This window comes from Panthera leo, chromosome C2 (assembly GCF_018350215.1).
Source record: "Panthera leo isolate Ple1 chromosome C2, P.leo_Ple1_pat1.1, whole genome shotgun sequence".
NCBI classification, from domain to species: domain Eukaryota; kingdom Metazoa; phylum Chordata; class Mammalia; order Carnivora; family Felidae; genus Panthera; species Panthera leo.
Genome location: NC_056687.1, coordinates 109828419 through 109847541, shown reverse-complemented (window position 1 = coordinate 109847541; position 19123 = coordinate 109828419). Strand labels below are relative to the sequence as shown.

At 37.5% G+C, this 19123-nt stretch overlaps 1 protein-coding gene across 1 annotated transcript in view; it reads right to left on the bottom strand.

Annotated features, from left to right (window-relative positions):
- GPR149 (G protein-coupled receptor 149) overlaps positions 1 to 9193 on the bottom strand; it is a 69842-nt gene extending 60649 nt beyond the window's left edge. The window contains exons 1-3 of the mRNA XM_042954587.1: positions 8177 to 9193; positions 6856 to 7048; positions 1454 to 1911 (exon numbers count right to left, since the gene is read on the bottom strand). Of these exons, the coding sequence (XP_042810521.1) occupies positions 1454 to 1911; positions 6856 to 7048; positions 8177 to 9193 (1668 nt within the window). The remainder of the gene's footprint in view (positions 1 to 1453; positions 1912 to 6855; positions 7049 to 8176) is intronic.
- Between the last annotated feature and the right edge of the window lie 9930 nt (positions 9194 to 19123).

The following is a 19123-nucleotide window of genomic DNA, read 5'->3' as shown; positions in this document are numbered from 1 at the left end:
TGCACTCATTTGTGATAAAATGATAAAACAAAAAATGATGATTCAGGATAGCTGTAACTCCTAAGAGGTAAGCATGGGGATGGAATAAAGGAGTAACACACCAAGGTATTTGCAAGTTACTGGGATGCAAACACACATACACACAGGCACACACACACACACACATACAGACACTTCATCATGATATTACTTAACAATTTTTAAGTACAAGAAAACCAAGAGGTTTAGATTATTCGGGAACAAATTGATGATGAAACTGTAGGGACTTTCTTCTTAGCTGGGGCACCATTTTCTTCTAAAAATACTGTCCCTGTGGCCTGTCAATAGTATACTTTTCACTGTTATTTTTAATTTGTGGCAAATATTTAGTGATTTTTTTTGAAATACTTAATTACTAAATAATAGGAATAATTATTTTAATATATTTTGTATATTTTGTTTTATTATATAACTTACTTTTTAAACAGTGATATTAGAATAAGACTAGTAGTTTTAATTATCACTGAGAATAAAGGAAATCTCAGATTATTCTATCCATATTCATATTTGGTGTTATATGGTCATATTTTGATCAATGAATGCATTATTCCTTACACATATTGCTGGAATTATGTTTTTGTTTTGACAAGTGGAATTTGATTTCCATTAAATCTTGTAGAAAAGGCTCTTCTTTCCAGTAAATCAGTAGTGTGGAAAGCACGGCAGCTTTAATTAGCAGATATGAAAGTTTGGAATAAAGAACAATCTCATACCAACATTAGACTATAGTTTCAATAAAGTAAAAAGTATCCCTCATCATTCTAGGCAGGCTAGAACCTAGGATAAAATGGAATAAAATTAAGGTGCAAATTCTTTTGTTTTATAAAACATTATAAAGCCATTCTTCTATCCTTAAAGGGATGGAACATTTAGCAGAGTTTGCAAAGGCTCCCTTCAGTATATTCTGAAATAGATCTTTTTTCCTTACTGGGTATTAGAGGGAATAGTTCTAGCAAGAAGAATAGGCAAACTGTCTAGTTTAGTTGCAGCAGGACTGCCCTCCTCACCACTAGCTGTATAAATATTTGCCTTTATGTCAAAAAGAAAACTGACCTTGAGCACTTTTTGTGGGGGAGAGGGAAAAGGAAAACTTCCAGGTTAACTAATTTGAAACAAGTTCTGAGAGTCTAGTCTGAATTTAGACAGATTACTTGAGGTTAAACTATAAAGCTCTACCCTTCTCAAAGAGCCTGTTTAGCTCTGTCAATGCCAAAACATACAGATTTTGAATAAAATGTATAACTTAAAATTTTAAATCCCTCAAAAGAACACCTTGAAATAAAATTTAATATTATGGAAATTAATCAAAGCAAGTGAAATTGAATGAAATAAGCAACTGATCTTTTTTTTTTCCCCATGCCTATCATATTTGGCCTCACTTTTTATTTCACAGAAAGAACAACCTTTACTGTACCTGACGAGGGGTTCTTTCTGATTTACTCCTACACCATTCCCAGTCTGAAAGGTCTGGTTTCTGACTCTCCTCATGAGAAAGTCTTCTTTCTGGCCCTTCCAAAAAGGTGGTTTCTTCATAGTTTGTATCACCTCCTGTTTCTTCAGAAATCAGTGGATCAACACCCTTTCCACTGTGGCAATCCTGTTTAGCCTCCATAATATCAGTATTTGTGCATTTGTTGATCCCTTTTAGTACAGAACTGTCCCGAGAGGGTGTGGTGCTGATTTCCACTTTTATGGCATTAAAGATATTATGAGTGTCTCTCTGAGAGTCTTTTGTAGTTTTGCATTCAGAATTCATGAGATTGTGATAGGATGTAGAATTTTCATCATCATCATAGTAATCTTCACGTGCTATTTTATAAATCCCATAACTCCTTTGGAATGACAGATTGAATTCAAAGCCTCTCCTCTTGGCTAAGTAAAAACAAAAACAAAGTTCCATGGTTAAGAAGGTAGGTATAAACAATTGGATATACATAGGGAATAAAATCAGGAAAGTGCATTCAAATTGATTATTATGATTTTAAAAACTATCTTCATTACCTGTCAATTATGTATGAAAGTAATTACACCTTATAAATTCAAGGTATCTAATTACTCTGGGCCTAACTTTTCTCACTTGTACAGTGAGAGGCTGGTTTAAAGTACATACAATTCCAAGAACCCTAGAGTCTTTAAAGCAGTTTAATGAACAAAAATTTAACCATAAATTTGAAAACTCTCACATATATGCAGTTTTAGTTTTAGCTTTTTTAATCTATCAGTTATCCATACATTACTTTATATGGGGATAAAAGATATTTCTAAATTTTATTTTGCTAGAAATTATTAAGAGGGCCTTAATATTACGTGAGTTATTCATCTGACAACATCAGCAACAGATATGACTGCATTAAATATTTTCATGTATTCCAATCCTGACATTTATATGTTTATATATGCATACATTAAAAATTAGAAAATGCTGCAACACAGTTTTTAAACTTTTTAAATGAACATATATTTCTGATACAAATACATTTGGAATGAATTATAAACAATAGTGAATAGATTCATATTTTTGTGATCTAAAGCACTTTGCAACGTGTCTCTAAACCTGGTTAATTACAAAATGAATTTAGTAGGAATGCATAAAAGTTTATGGCTTAAACCAAGAGAAATTTAAGAGTATGTTAATATAGTACTACTGGTTGGTGGATATGGTATGAAGTCTTAGTAGAAAAGTGAGAATGTGGCAGAAAGTGATACAATTTTTATGTGTGAATGTCATTAAATACTAGATCATTACTTTATGTATTAAGAATGAAGTTACATCAGGATAGTAGACAAAATGCAATTTAATGTTTTGGTATTCATCTTTCAAAACATGGCTCATTTCAAAGTATTTCTTCTACTTGGATAATTCTGTATCATATACCAGACATTTAGCTATCCTTGGTGGAAAGGTCTACGAAGTTATAAATTTTCTGTGGGAACAACAAATAAAATTTGATTCGTTTTACAATAAATCCTAGTGCCATTCATATGCTGATTCTATTACCAAAATTTTTCCCATAACTGAAGATTTACAAGGCTATTCTGCTGACTGAAAATAGAATTTATAGGTATCATTCATTATTTGAGACAAAACATTCATTGTTTGAGCCAGGACACAAACAAGAATTTCTATCCAAAGAAAATACAAAGTAGAAACATATATTAATATTTTATATCCTGTCTTATGTATAGTTCTACTTACTTTTTCTAGTCATATAGTTCAGTGAAATTAAATTAAGATTTTTAACTTAGTTCAACAGTGTGAAAGTGGAGGAACTAAAAGGATATTTTAATTATTGATGGGTTTCCATTTTCTCTCAAAAAAGATACAAAGTGACAAATTGTGAACTCCAGGAAGTAAGCAAACAAAAACTCATAAATCCCATTTTATCATATAACACAATAAAACTGGTGTCTGTGGCTATATATCTGATTAGCTGTATATTATAATTATGAAATATGTAGAGAAAAAATGAGTAATGTTTTTGAAGGAGTGTGCAGACTGTCAATGGAGAATCTGCCTCCAGGTCATGAAGAGGCAGTCTGAGGTAGGCTATGAGAAGGAAGAGTGATTGTGATTTACACCATGGAGAAACAGAGAACTCCAGGGCTAATTTATGCCCACAGGTCATGTCATTTAACACAGCAACAACACTGCATAATAAAAGGCTTATGAGTTCTATTTTACAGTTGAAAAAACTGAGGCTGGTAGAGGAGACCTACCTGAGACCTACCTACCTGGTAAAGAGATTTGAATTTAAAGTCAGCTGATTCCAGAATTTGAATTACTAACCTTTATGTGAAATTGCTTTACTGCTAATTAGACCCATGAGAGAACCTAAGGTAAATTCTGACTGAGGTAATGAATGGAGATAATAGGTTATAACAATATAACAGTTGACAACAGTTTAATAACAGAAACTTAAAGATCATCAGAATACAGTCAGGATCTTTTGAAGTTTATGCTCTCTATACTTACAAAAAAATGTGTGTGTGTGTGTGTGTGTGTGTGTGTGTGTGTGTGTGTGTGTGTATAATGTTGTATTTGTTCTGGAAAGCTAAGCCCTGGATGAAACATGAATTAGCTTTAGTCTTTTTCCTTTAGTCACACCTTGCTAATTGCAATTTCAAACATTATTAGTTAATTATATCAGCTTATAAAAATAAATAATTCTCCAGAGTAATATGGCACTTAGCAGATATTTTGATTTTGCTTACAATAAAAGTTGAAAATCTGATTTTATAGAAAATATTTTAACTGTTTATTTAATTAAAAAAGAAAACATCATCTCATGCAAAGAAAATGAGTCTGAAAGCCATATCCAGTCCATATGTCTGCCATCTGAGACCTCTTTGTTAAAATCATCTTTGTTTTTTTTAACACTTTTGTTTTGAGACACTAGTAATACAGGTTAATGTTGGAAACAAGAGAGAATTGTTAATCTGCAAATTATTTCCCATTACTGACATTCATTTTTTGATTGTATGTCTCTCCACTTGCATTCATGAAGGCTGAGATAGAGAATGATGTTTACATCTGCAAAATGAACTTATAGTCAATATGAGTTAGGAAGCATCCTTGCTTTTTGAGTTCACTGATGAAGAATGTAAAAAGGAAAATCTTAGTTTGTTAAGGAGAAAAAGCCTAAATGTAAAACTGGAGCCATACTCCCAAAGAATCAAGGCACTTGATTAGGCACTCGCCTACCTGAGGAAGAGTATCTTTGGGGTTTGAAAATTCTGTTCTTGTGTCATCCTAGCAACAGGAAAGTATATGATGGGTTCTCAGACAATGAAATTACATCATTCTTGTTCTCAGAGTTTCCCTACAGCAGAATCTGGGATCATAAAGAGAATGGAGCCATTTGGACTACAAGCATTTGAAACTAATGTTTCTCACAGTGTTTGATTTTTGAAGTCATGCCTGTTTTTATAAGCCTACAATATTTCAGGGAATTTTTCCCTGAAAATTTAAATACAAAGAAAAACGATGGTAATTTTAGAGGAAAAATATATTTTGATCTTGAAAAGTGTGGTTTTAATTTCCAGCATAAGAAATTAATGTGATTGTTGATTCTTCCAGCCTGCCATAGTCTCTTGTAATCTTGTGCAGTACAAGAGAGAATACTTCCTAGACCATTTGCAGTGATAGGTCTGTTGCATTGCTTTGTTTTCAGCTCTGATATGGGTGTCCTTTACTTCTTAAAGATGATGGCCCTACATCACTTTACTAAGACTTTTCATTTTCTCTGGCATTCAACTTTTATTATCTCTCGCATAACCTTAAATACTATAAAACAATGCTGGCTCATTAATTTAGTGGCAAAAGGTTAACATTTGATAGAATGCTAGAACTTCCAGTCTTATTAAATGAATTTTATATATGTTCTTGGTGGCTCAGAGTATTTATTATTAATTTTCTGTGTCACTGTTGCTCTGGATAGTAATCTCCGGAAGCACAGAATTGTTATAGAAGTTCCATGGTTATTTTGTTTTAAAGACATAGATAAATTTGGCATCTACTAACAATAAAACTTTATGGCATCCTTAAAAGTAAAGAAATCCTCTCATCATTTGAAAAATACCTAGACATAATAAATTTTAAATGTCATCAATACAGGGAAAATGACCAGTTCATGATTAATTAATGTTTATAAAATAACACTGTTGTAGAATTGATTGTAGAATATATTTTAATATTCTCCAGGGTTTTTTTTACCTCTGAAATAGTCTGAAATGAACTATTTTTACTTACTTTTTTTCCATTAAAGTTTTTTCTACTTGCTTACTCTGAGCAAAGGACAATTAATGGAACATTTAATTCAGCATACACTAACACATTTTTAGATTTATTAAATGGTAGAACATCCTATTTTTTGTCTGGAATGTACCCTTTTCTTCCTGGTAGAGTCAAAATGTGAAGGTCATTCCTCAACTTTTCCTGTCTCAGTATGGGAACAATTATAGTCTAGTGAGTGTTATAGTTGACCCCACTCCCATTCTAGGTATACTCTTTAGAACACTGTTTTTTGTTGTTATTGTTATTTGTTTGTTTAGTGTAACTAGCATGGCTCTATTCATACATGACCATACACGGACAAACTCTGCCACCCTTGTCCCTTCTTGACCTGAGAGTTTTTTGTGTTTTCTGAAAACAGAGGCATATACTTCAAATTTGTGGGGTTTTTTTTAAGATTTTATTTTTAAGTAATCTCTACACCCCATGTGGGGCTCAATCTCAAAACTGATTTCAAGAGTCACATGCTCTCCTGACTGAACCAGACAGGAGCCCCTTAAATTTTGTTTTCAGACACGCTACTCTGAAAACTTCTTAAAACCCCATAAGAATGAATAGAAGAAGCAAAATAATAAAAATACTTTTCTTTCCTGTTCCATTACATAATAATGGACTATAATATAATGTGTTTTTAAACTCTTCAAAGAGTTAATCTCTTTTCAGATACAGGTTTCTCATATGTAGACTTGGGAAGGGAATTTATTTTCTACTCTGGTCTAAGAACTACAGTGGATATAACATCTAAGGGCCTTTTAGACTTCATGCTGTGTTGAATGAATTCTGTCTGTTCCTTTCTTCCCTAAAATAATTATTCAATGTACAAACACGTCACAGAGTTGTTTTAAACCTGGCTCCTTTAAAACTTATCCCAACACTGTGCTAAGAATTGTTTGACATTATAATTTCCTCTCTTTATTTACATTTATGCTTGGATTCGTCATTCCCTACTCAGGCAACTTCTCAATAGACCACTTTTCTGTGTTTGTATGCTTATTGCCCCCAACCCCACACTGTCAAGGACTTACTTTTTTCCCCATCAGATGCCACTGTATATGCGTTCTGCTTACAGTTGATGATGCAGCCACAGGGCAGATGGGTCCAGCGTTTGGACAAGACAAACACTGGGGTTACAGTGGTGGCCAGCAGGGTTAGCAGAAAGCTGAGTGTCTCGAAGGGAGGGCTCTGAAACCCTACCACGTGCTGGACCATCATGTGGATCTGCAAAGGCAAAGAGCTTCAGACCTATCCCAGGATACAGTTTTCCACTTTGCCAGGCCTTTCCCCCAAGCATGCTGCCTGCCCCAGCACCCTTCTCCAGGCTCCTTTCCTGCCTGAGAGTCAGAAGCTCAGTTTTGGTGATGGACCACTGGGATCTCTTGGGATGAATGAGGCCCCCTGATTTAGACCACAGGGCTTTGGGTGGTTTCCACTCCTGGGTGCCTGGTCTGTGCCCCTGCCACCTCAGGTCTCCTCCAGAGAAGCACAATTTACAATAGTGGGGACGCTACTGGGAAAACAGGCAGGCATCCTGAAAACCTGCATCTGGTACTCCAGATGGCCTTTGTCACATCCCTGGACCCTCACTTCACCCCACTCCCCAGCCTGCTTGTCACAGCAGGACGCCACCTTCCTGGGTCAAAACTGGGTTCTTCCTGAAGGCTTGAACAAAAAAGCCTGTTTGCCTCCTCCATAAGAGACTCTTAAAAACTAAGAATAAACTGCGGGTTGATGGGGGATGGGAGGGAGGGGAAAGTGGGTGATGGGCATTGAGGAGGGCACCTGTTGGGATGAGCACTGGGTATTGTATGGAAACCAATTTGACAATAAATTTCATATTAAAAAAAAAAAAAAGCCTATTTGGTCTGCTCTCTTCCCTCTCTACTTCTGATTGCAACTCTCCAATCTGTCTCCCTGCTGAGGATGGGCGGTGTCCTTACTAGGCAGAAATGGATTGGAGAGAAAGGGATGACAGAGGGTTGGCTGGAAAGAAAACCCTTTTACTACCTCCCTTCTTTTCTGAATATTCCCAGATATTGCTACAGGAGAAGAGAACAACACCCTTGGTCACGTTAGATCTAGGAAAACTGTCCCCCGCGCCCAAAAGTGCTCCCTGTCCCCCTCCCCAATTTTGAAAGGAGAAGCACTTAGTAGCAAAGGCTTCGAAGTCTACAAGCTCTACCGGTGAGCTGCCTTCCCCCAAGTGCGAGTCTAAACCCAGCAGATACATTTGGAAGCGGACGTAACTGTGCGTCTCTTGGGGACTCTCTCAACCGGGGACGCTATTCCCAACACGCACTCATACTGTCTGGTACACACACCCGCGCACGTGAGAAACTGCACTTTTACCATCATGGGCAGCCAAAGGATGACTTTCGTCAGCGCTAGGATCAAAGAGAAGCGCTTCTGCGCTACGCTCACGGTGAAGCTCCTGGTGCCATAGAGAGTCCCCCGGTTCTCACGCCTGCAGGCTCCAACCACAGCGGTAGCCTCGTGTCCCGGCCCCTGCCCCAGCTGTGCCCTCGCTGGTGGACCCGGTCCAAACACGGTGTCGGAGCTGGGGGAGCATCCCCCAGAACAGCGCAGCGCAGGGCCGGGAGCATCATCTGGAGACAAGGAAAGCACTCCCCCCCGACTTGGAGGGGTCCCAGGAGTGGAAGCTCCGCGGGAAATCTCCTGGTAGTTGGCGTGGAGCCTCGGCGGCTCCTCCGAACACAGCAACTGGTGAGTGAGCGGGACAGAGAGGCCGGCGAGGAGTCCGAAGGCCGAAGTGTACACAGCGAAGAGGAGCAGCACGTAGGAACTGGAGCAGTCCGCCAGACAGCCCCACGGCGTGCGCACGAAGGTGCCCCAGCCGCACAGCGGGAGCGCCGAGAGCAGCAGACTGGCTGCCCACACGGTCAGCACCACGCCGAGCACCTGGCCGGATCTTCTGGAGGCTGCCTGGCTCCCCACAGCCCTGTGCATCGAGTAAAAGTTGTAGGAGACTAGGAGAGTCGCCTTTAAGTTGCTCGAGAGGCCCTGGCATAAATATAGTAAGGCAGAGGTGGTGCACAGAGCCTGGAAGTAATCAGGGACCTGGTTTGGCCACTGCAAAAACATGAAGATGGTCACCGACAGGACACTCATGAGATCATCCCCAGACCAGGAAGCCACAAGCATGGACACAACGGTTCTGTTGTGCGTTTTCAGCAGGGAAACTAGTGAATAAATGCTGCCTGCCAGGGCTGCAAGAGTCATTAAGCATGTCAGGCAAAACAGATAGATATTCAGAGTTCCTGGCAGATTTAAAAGGTCCGTCGAATTATGATTTTCTTTCCACAGGGTAGAGTCATTTGTTGATAAGTTACTGGAAAATCCAGACATTGTCTTTGGTCAATATTTAATTTCCCTTTCAGTGAGTCTGTAAATATTCTCAAAATAAAGCATGATTGTTAGTTGCAAATCAGATCTCATTTTCTCCTACCAAATTTCCCTCTAGAAGTTCCCCGTCAGTCCAGCAGAAAATGATCAGGCATGTCTCCTTTAGATCTGACTTAACCCATATTTAAAAATTGAGTTCCATTTAAAAGCATCAGTAAAAAACTTTTCAACATTCCAATTAAAAACAAACCCCAAACTTCCTCCTGAAACCATCAAGTTTCTGGCATAAATGCAAAAAGCTTCTCAGGTAGATTGAAAAACAATGATGTCTGGCTCCTTTTGTGTCCTTCTTAGGGAGCAAAGCAGCTTGTAGCTTGAGGTAATCAAACTCTATTCACTTTTTAAGAGCAGTAAAGCGATGCATTTGGTTCCAGAGCTGCATTCAAAGGCAGAGAGATTATCAGGTAGGTGTCAGCTTTGCAGGTTCTGAGAAAGACACAAGCAAAACAGAGCGGGGGAGGGGGGACGGTGGGGGGTGGGGGAAGGAGAGGGAGGGAGAGAGAGACAGAGAGAAGGAAAATTAAGAGAGAGACAGACACTGAGCACAGCTCCCGTCGAACCGCTGTGTTCTTCAATCAGCCTGTGATCCTCAGAGCTGCAGGAAGGAGGAGTCAATTCCAAGCAGGAGAGAAGCAGGAACAAAAGGGAGGGGAGTTCAGTGTGTGAGCAAAATGATGTACATCTTCTTAGCCTGCCTCATTCAAAGCAAGAAACGGTGTCCTTGCTAAGCCTTCAGTTTTGGTTCTGACATATAAAACTAGCCAAAATACTCGCTCAGGCTCGATATGAATGACAAATATCATCTTTGAGAGGTCTAAGCTACTCCACTAAAGGATTGCTTCTATTCTTATCTAGACCTCTCTGATACATAATGCTTTAGAGAAAGAATAGTCTCAATGCCATTTTAAAAGAATAGGATGTACCAGCTTTTGTTTTTTAAATATATATTGTGCTTAATAATAAGAATGTCATTATGGTCTTCATTACACTAAACAAAATTTTGCAGAATCTTTGGGCTTCAGGCGTGTAACTATTTTCTGTCAATGTCATCCAGTAAGCAAGCTGCCATTTGAATAAATAACGTTCTCTAGTTGTTAAAGTCAGATGATATTATATAGGGTCTAAAAGGAGATTACCCCCACAAAAACATTCTTAACGGGTGTATTGAGGGTGTCACATATAATAATTGCACTTCTGAATTCATTTAAAAAATCGTCAGCTTTGCAAGATGAGTGGCTCAGCAAAGTAACTGGCAACAGTAGTTCTGTTACCAGAGCCGAGTACTTAAGCCTGACAACTGAAACGACTAGACCCACAAATCAAAGGCACAAACAAGGCCTTATTGGGGCTACAGCTTCAGCTGAAGGGTGACACATCACCAGCAGAGAATAGTTAAGGCTGGCCTCCCAACATGGCAGAGGCCCTGCTTATATAAAGTTCCCGTTCCAGTTCCCACCAGTCCAGTATGCTAAGAGGAAAAGGGGAAAGAAGAAGGGCCTGGTCCTGTTCAGTTGGAGGAGACTCACCTTGATTGGTTGATATTGGCAGGCAACTCAGGCAGTCAGTCCATTGGTGCTTTTTGGAGCCCGGGTCCTCTGTTTTAAGTCTGGCTTGTATATGGCGCTGCATCCCAGTTTTGCTCTTGTAAAAGAAGCAGTTTAACAATAACAGCCAATAGAAAGTGTCCCAAGTGAATAATGTTTTTCACTTAAGGCTTGTTCCCATGGTCTCTAACTGTCTCACTTCTGGTCAGGCATTTCCCAGGATGCTTGAGGGTAGCATTCCTCCTCAACTCAGCCTCATGAGCTGAGGGTGCCTTTCCTCACAGTGCTGGGGTCTGAATGAAAGCAGGGAAGAGAAAGTAGAAAGTTATATGGTAATGAACTAAGTGAATGGAAATGGTAATAGAACTCTGATCATTCCTTTCATTTTCGTGATAACTGAAGCTATATTTTGAACATGAATCTGCTCATGTGGAAAGTGATTGTGATAGTCATTGCCATTCATACCCTTCAGTAAACACAGTAGGCACTTTGCTTATGACATGTTGTTTTATTTCCCCTTTACTCAGCAAATGGAAACAAAACCCACCTGTTACAGCTATAGCTCAGCACTCCATTTCTCCCTACTGATAGTAATAGACCTTGCAGCACAGCGTGGGTAAAGAAGAGTCTGAGGATAAATTCATTTTCAAATAGTGTTGCTTCAGAAAGCACAACATGATAAACACGACTTTCTTTTTAAAATCATTTTCAAAGTTCTGCGGTATGCTTTTCTGTCTCTTTTCTCAGACCTATTCTTTCCTCCTCTAAGCAAAAATATTATTTTTCAATATGGAATTTAATCCTGGATTTTCAATTGAGTTGGATGGTAAGTATCACACTGTTAAAATACGAAGAGTAGAAATTGAGAGTAGCTGTGGCAATACCATTGGAGGCCTGGAGACATTTCCTCTATCATTAACATCATTTTTGGGTTTTCCATTCAATGTAAATTTAGAAAAGAGACACCTAAGCACCTTGTTGCCCTGGTCTTTAGGATATGACAGAAGAGGCAAAAAGGTTGGAACACTTCCATAGGTTGTGGTAGAATTGCAGCCATTAGGGAGCTAGAAGGGATATCTGTATTTGAACTTCAGACTCTGCTATTGCTGGCTGTGTAATCTTGGGCAAAATTGTTATACTTTCTCCTGTTTCTGTGTCTGTTTCCAAATCTGTAAAATAAGGGGGCTTGTCTGGAGTATTTTTAGGCCCTTTCAAGTTCTAAAATGAGATGATACAATTTTAAAATCAGGTTAACTTTATCATAATTCTCTGCCTACTTCACAATAATCAATATTGTCATAATAGAAAAGGGAAAGCCTGTAAGACCTGATGCTTGGGTTCTCCATGCTTGCTCTGGCCCTGCTATGATGGGATGGAGGCCCTTATCAGTATGAAGATTCTATAAGATTCAAGCAGCCTGGAATGTTGCACCTACTGAAGGATCCTGGCTGCCCTGGAGATCTGAGTGAACCTACATAAGCTTTGTATGGATGGGAAGTAAAATTTATTTTGTAAGTCACTCATTTTTGGTGTTGAGTTTTACTGGGTGGTAACCTAGCTCATCCTAATGCGGTTAGGTATACCATTGCCCCCACACAGTCAGTAAGTGGTAGAGCCAGTTTTAAAAATCATAATCTGGCTCTGCATTCTGAATCACAACCGACATACATTTTCCAGTTATTTCCTCTTAGCACCTCATGCTTGGGAACACTTCCAATGGATGTTGATTATCATAAATTTGTTTCTCAGAAAGAATGTTTGAAATGTTTTCTTTTTCACAATGTTTTATATTTCAAAAACATTTTTCAAAATGTTAATTTATAAACAACCTTTTACCAAGGTGTATGTTTTATAATACATATATTATATATATGGATATGTTACATATCTATACACATATATTTTATATATGAGTTTCTTGAAAGTAGTAATTAGCCATAATCTGAGCCATAATCTCATTTTCTTTACAATATCCTCTTGATCTTAAAAAAAAAAATAAATCACTCTAAATGCTTTTCAAATAACCAGTATAACTTTTAGTAGACTAGGAAGAAAGATTTCCAAGAGACCTCTTTGTGCCTTAAAAAAATTTACTCAGCTCCTGTGAGTGAGCCTCGTTCCTCTGTCTCACAATAAAACCTTATGTCTTCAATTATTTAAAATCCAGTCTTCAAATCATTTAATAATATAAATTTATATTGATTTACATAGAAATTATGATTATACCAGACCAGCTGAAGTGAAGCAGTAGTCCACTGCTGCTTTGGTTACTTTAAAACGTATACTGAATATAGCATTACAGCCTAGGAAACAACCTGCAGAGAATTACATGGCAGTAATTTCATTAGGTTTTTAGTTTATGAAGTCCTTGATGTAATGATACCTTTGCAAAGCACTGAAGGCAATTCATTTCTGTAAAAGTCTGTATTATTTATATCTGAAAATCCTGAAAGAGTAGAAAACAGCATAAAAAATTCTTGTTGAATAAGGCAAAGTAACATCCTTTGCTATATAGGGCTTTAGCAATAAAAAAGTAACCACAGGACCAAATGGAAACATTTAGCCTTGTTTTATGATAATTAAAAAAAAGCGTCATAAATAAAGTTAATCGTGAAGGTATAATATTTTTTTTTTGTTTCTAGAAATATAGTGTTATGCAGGGAAAACATTTTAGAGGACTGGCCCAGCTTAAAACTCTTACTAACTTATTAGCAAAACTCAAATGAAAGACCTCATAAATTATCCAGCATATGTACAATACATATAATATACAAATAAAATCTAAATTATATAAATGTAATAAACATATAAATTTATTATATATATATAATTATATAAAAAGTATATAAAATACATGCATATTCTGCTTTAGCTGATGGTTTTCCAAAAAAGTGACTAGCAATTTGGCATCATAGGAGAGCCCAAATGCTGTGATTTATTTTCTTCTTTTTCAATATCTTATCAGAAACCTACAATGTTTAATATAGTCTAATAATTATGAATAAGGGCATAATTTAACATGGCTCGAAGTCAAAGACTAAGTTCATGAATTTAATCTTTAGCAACCTGCTAAATATCCTCTCAACCCAAAAATGCCCCTCTATATTTTGGGGGGTTGTTTCAAAGGTCTCTCAAATGGGAGATTCCATTACTTTTTAAAACCTATTCCCTGGATGAGACAAAATTTGGAAGTAGGTACATATACAGTTAATATATGTAATACATTAATGTAGATTAGCTACGGAAAGAAATAAGATTTGTCATTATGGGTCACTGCTTACTCAGTTTTTACTCATTTCGGGCAAGGACCTTGACTAGGATAGTTACGTAAGGTCCACCTAGCTATATGATAAAGGTGGTATCTGGAGGAGAGTTTTTATGTAAAACCGTGTGAAGCTATTGAATGGACTGAAAATAACAGTGCACTCTGTAGATAAAAATATAAATAATATTTGACTACTCTAAACACAACGGTAAACTATAAACTTTCGTTCATTTATTCCACATCTATTTGAATGTCTGAAGGTCAGTCAGACAGTGTGCATTAGTGGTAAACAGAACATTATGTTTTCTGTCCTTGTGAAGCTTATGATCCAGTCATTTTTCATACTATCTTCTCTCTTAAAGTCCCCTCTGATTAACCTTTCATCCAGGGGATTCAATACAATAAATATTTGATGCTTAGGATTAGAATATCCTTCTGCACAACAAATTGAACAAGCCTTACATTAGAAATGAGGTAATGCAGGGGGACCCCTGTAGCTTATTTTCCCAAGGTCCATTTAAACTACAAGTAGTTTCAATTTTAGTATTTCAAGGATAGAACAATATCCTGAGCTAAGTACTATCACTATAAGTGATATACAAAGGAATTCTGATACTAATTTTTAGTTTCTTTTCAGTAGGGACCTGATGAAAATTCGTAAGTAGCTATGAGATTAGTTCTTGGTTCTAGTCTGGTCCAGATTTCTTTTCATCTTGCATAGTCCATGTTATGCTAGTCCTCAATTATTATGTGACCGCCCCTTCCCCTCCCTGCCACCATCATTCCTGTCCCACATCCGCGTGTGCTGGGACATTGCTTCCTTAAGTAAAGCCTTTCTTAGTGTTTTCAGAAACTTTACATCTATAAATGCTAAAGGTTTGCTTTAAGTACCCAAACTTCATCGACCACGTTCTCAAAGATGGTTTCTCTTTCCAGTCCTTTGTGAGATAAATGCCACTCATTTCCCTAGGAATGGCTTCTCTGTGTTCAGTGCTCTGGCTTTGCTTTCTTACCTGAGCAGTCTGCCCTATAGGAGCATCATCATCTTGCCTTGAGGTGATATCTGGGCATGGTAATAGGAAATATGTTTTATCTCCTGTCTTTTGGCAGGAAGTGTACTTTCCTTATTGAGGTCCCTTACTTCATTAAGTAAAGGGAATGACTTAGAAATATTTCTTGGTTTATTTTAGAGGTTGGCAAACTATGGTCTGTCTTTATAAGTACACTTTTAAGGGAACATAGCAACACCCACTCATTTAAGTCTTTTTATGGTTAGTTTCAAGCTACAACAACAGAGTTGAACCCTGAGTAATTGTGGCAGAGACTGTGCAATCAACAAAGCCAAAAATACTTATTATCTGGCCTTTAAAAAAAAATTGTTGAGCCTTGGGTTATCTAAAAGAGGAGCGTGTTAATGCAAAGTGATCTCAAATTGATAAAATGTTTGGGTCATTTGTGAGAGTCAGCACATCCACATCTTATGTATTCTAACATATATAAGAATATGTATTATATAATTAACTTTTATATTAATATGTAAATACATTTATATGTAATTAATAATAAGGTCAATAACATCAATAACAATGTCTAACATTTATTTAGTTCTTATAACGTGCTGGACAGTCTTCAAAGTTATTTACATGTATTAACTAATTTCACAATTCTATGATGTAAATATTAGCTTTAGCCCCATTTTCCAGGCAAAGGAACTGAGGCACAAGAATAAATAACCCATCTAAAGTCACACTGCTGTTAAGTGAAGGGATTCGTTTTTGAACCCATGTAATCCAGAGGCAGAACCCTGGCTTATAGAAGAAGCAGATTGTATGTGCTTTATTTTTCTGCCCTATTCTCTAGATTTCTTGCCTTTGCAAACATCCTGTGAGCTTCAATAAATCAGAGGGATTGCTGGGAAGAGAATGTCCTGAGGCAACACACATTTCTAAGGTCCTAACTCAGTAAATAGAATGATGCAGATGGCCACCCATTGTTTCTTTTCATTTAGTATCATTGAACTCCAAGGGTTTTAAAGAAATTATCTCAGTAGCTCTTACTTCCCCAAGGAGTAGCGAAGCTTTATCCAAACTCTACAGCTGACAAGTTAGAGCATGCAAGCAAAATCACATGCTCAACATGATACTATGATTTCAGTGACTTCTTTTCCTCATTTGTTACTTATTCACAAGGGCAAAGGTGTCTGGATTTTGTTCTGAGAAATACCCCAGGTTTTGGGGTGTGTTTGAATGGCAATTTCATTTATTTATGAAGAACTTATAAAATCTTGAATGAAAGAAAGACATGGTAATGGCTTAGAACTAATAGTCCTGTAATGGTGAAAGTGATACCAATTCTCTGGTCACTGTGGTAGAGAAGCTGGAATCCAAAAACCTAGATGTGATTTCTCTCTCTTCCTTCCTTCCTTCCTTCCTCTTTCTTTCTTTCTTTCTTTCTTTCTTTCTTTCTTTCTTTCTTTCTTTCTTTCTTTCTTTCTTTCTCTTTCATGTTTATTTATTTTTGAGATAGAGAGCACCAGCGGGAAAGGGGTAGAGAGAGAGGGGGACAGAGGATCTGAAGCCAGATCCGCGTGAGCCAGAGGCCAGCCCAGGGCTCAAGCTCACTAGCTGTGAGATCATGACCTGAGCCAAAGTCAGAGGCTCAACTGCTCAACCGACTGAGCCACCCAGGCGCTCCACCTGGATGTGATTTCTAACTCTCATCAGGCTTGCTTTGAATCCTTCAACAAGCCACTTAATCTTGTCTATAGCCCAGCTCCTCTATCTTCATAGACAGGATAATAATATCTATCCTGAAGAACTTTAAGAGCTCAGATGAAAAGCATCATAACAGCTTAGAATAAATAATGGTGAGTTTCTGGTATGCTTATCTTCATAACTGACAGTTATCTTCAAAACATCATCAGCCTGGGTTCTCTGGTAGATAACAATAAAGGGGAAACAGTTATGATGAGGAAACAGTTATTTCCTTCCTTTCCTTCCATGTCCAATACATAATCAGAACCACAAAGTCACTGTACACATTATGCCATTTCTCATTTGACGCTCAAATTAAAATGTGCAATGAAAAGAAGGAAGAGAAAAGGAGTGTGTGGGGGGAGAATTATAGTAGACCTGTGGTATCTAGGCTGATACATTTTGGTACTGGTGGTGGCAGGTATTGGGGTTGGAGGAATATGGCCCTCCTAGCAAGGTCAGGGGTAAGAGATACAAACTGATAAACACGGATTGTATATTTTAAAATTGATTTGTCCAGGAAGGATTTTTTTTAATGTTTATTTATTTTTGAGAGAGAGAATGTGAGCAGGGAAGGAAGGCAGAGAATCCAAAGCAGGCTCTGCACTGTCAGCACAGAGCCTAGCGTGGGTCAAACTCACAAACCGCAAGAGCATGACCTGAGCCAAAGTCAGATGCTTAATTGACTGAGCCACCCAGCTGCTCCTGTTCCAGAAAGGATTTGAGATGAAAACCATTAAGTGAGACTTGAAAATGGGTTATAGATACAAAGTGATGACAACAAAACCCCCAAATAAAACAAAACAATGCTCTCGCTATGCAGAAGTTAATTCCTATTATCAGTTTCATGTGTACATACAAATGGAATCTATATACATATGTGATCATACTTACATCTTTTGTGTTTTTTTAATGGATCAGACTACAATGGAGATCACTTCATATCAGCATTTCATTCCTATTATATAGCTGTTTTGTATTTGACTATGTGAATGAATTATACTTTATTTATACTTTATTTAATTAGTTACTTAAAAAAAAAAAAGTTGTAAGGGGCACCTGGGTGGCTCAGTTGGTTAAGCGTCTGACTTAGGCTCAGTTCAAGCCTTGAGTTGGGCTCTGTGCTGACAGCTCAGAGCCTGGAGCCTGCTTTGGATTCTGCGTCTCCCTCTCTCTCTGCCCTACCCCCACTTGCACTCTGTTTCTCTCTCTCTCTCAAAAATAAATAAACATTTAAAAAAATTTTAAAAAGTTGTAAGGGTTTTTTTTCTGATTGTTTTGCTCTGAAAAGTAATATTGAATGAGCATCCTTGTATATATATCAAAGCATTTTTTTATAAGTACATATCCAAGGTAAATTCCATATATTAGAATTGCTGGGCCAAAGTCTCTTTAAATTTTGACAGATTTGACTATGTGCCTACCAACAAGTTGCACCAATAGCAATAGCATAAACTCAAACATTATTAAGACTGCCTGTTTTTCTCACATTTTCACGAGTACTGACCATTTTGAAAATTTTTAATTTTTCATCAGTCTACCAGGTTAAAAAATATGGATTTATAAGTACCTGTTGTGTGTGAAGGGAAAAAGTTTATATGTTCAGATATTTATTCTGAATTTGTCAGTTAATTCAAGACATTTTGATCTTGTTTATGATTAATTTTTATTTTTTAAAAAGATTATATTTTATTTAGGCTATTGCACTTGAGAGAGCATTCATTAATGGGAAACCACTCAAAGAAAAAGGGGGGCCTGGGTTGTATAGAGGCAAGAGAACAAAGGAACTACCAATAAAGTTGGAGGTGGGTCTTATCTGGAAAAATGCCAGAACATGGTTGTCCTTTCTATTTAGTGTTTTCCAGAACATAAAGGGTGGGAATCTCTCAACCATTACTGTTCTCTTGGAGCCAATGGCTCAGATAAAGTTCAACATTGTCATACTCCCCTTTTGTTCAAAATAAATTTGGTCACTGAACAACTTCGAGATCCTCAAAATCTTCATGAGTGGGGACAAGCAGGATCTAAGAAATAGTATCTCAAGGGCACTTGTTAATCTACTTATGTTTTTTTTAAGAAGTTTTTACTTTTTTTAAAATGTTTGTTTATTTTTGAGAGAGACACAGCATGAACAGGCAAAAGGAGAGAGAGAGAGAGAGAGAGAGAGAGAGAGAGAGAGAGAGAGAGAAAGAATCCCAAGCAGACTCCACGCTGTCAGCACAGAGTCCGACACAGGGCTCAATCCCACAAACCACAAGATCATGACCTGAGCCAAAGTCAGACAGTCAACTGACTAAGCCACTCAAGCACC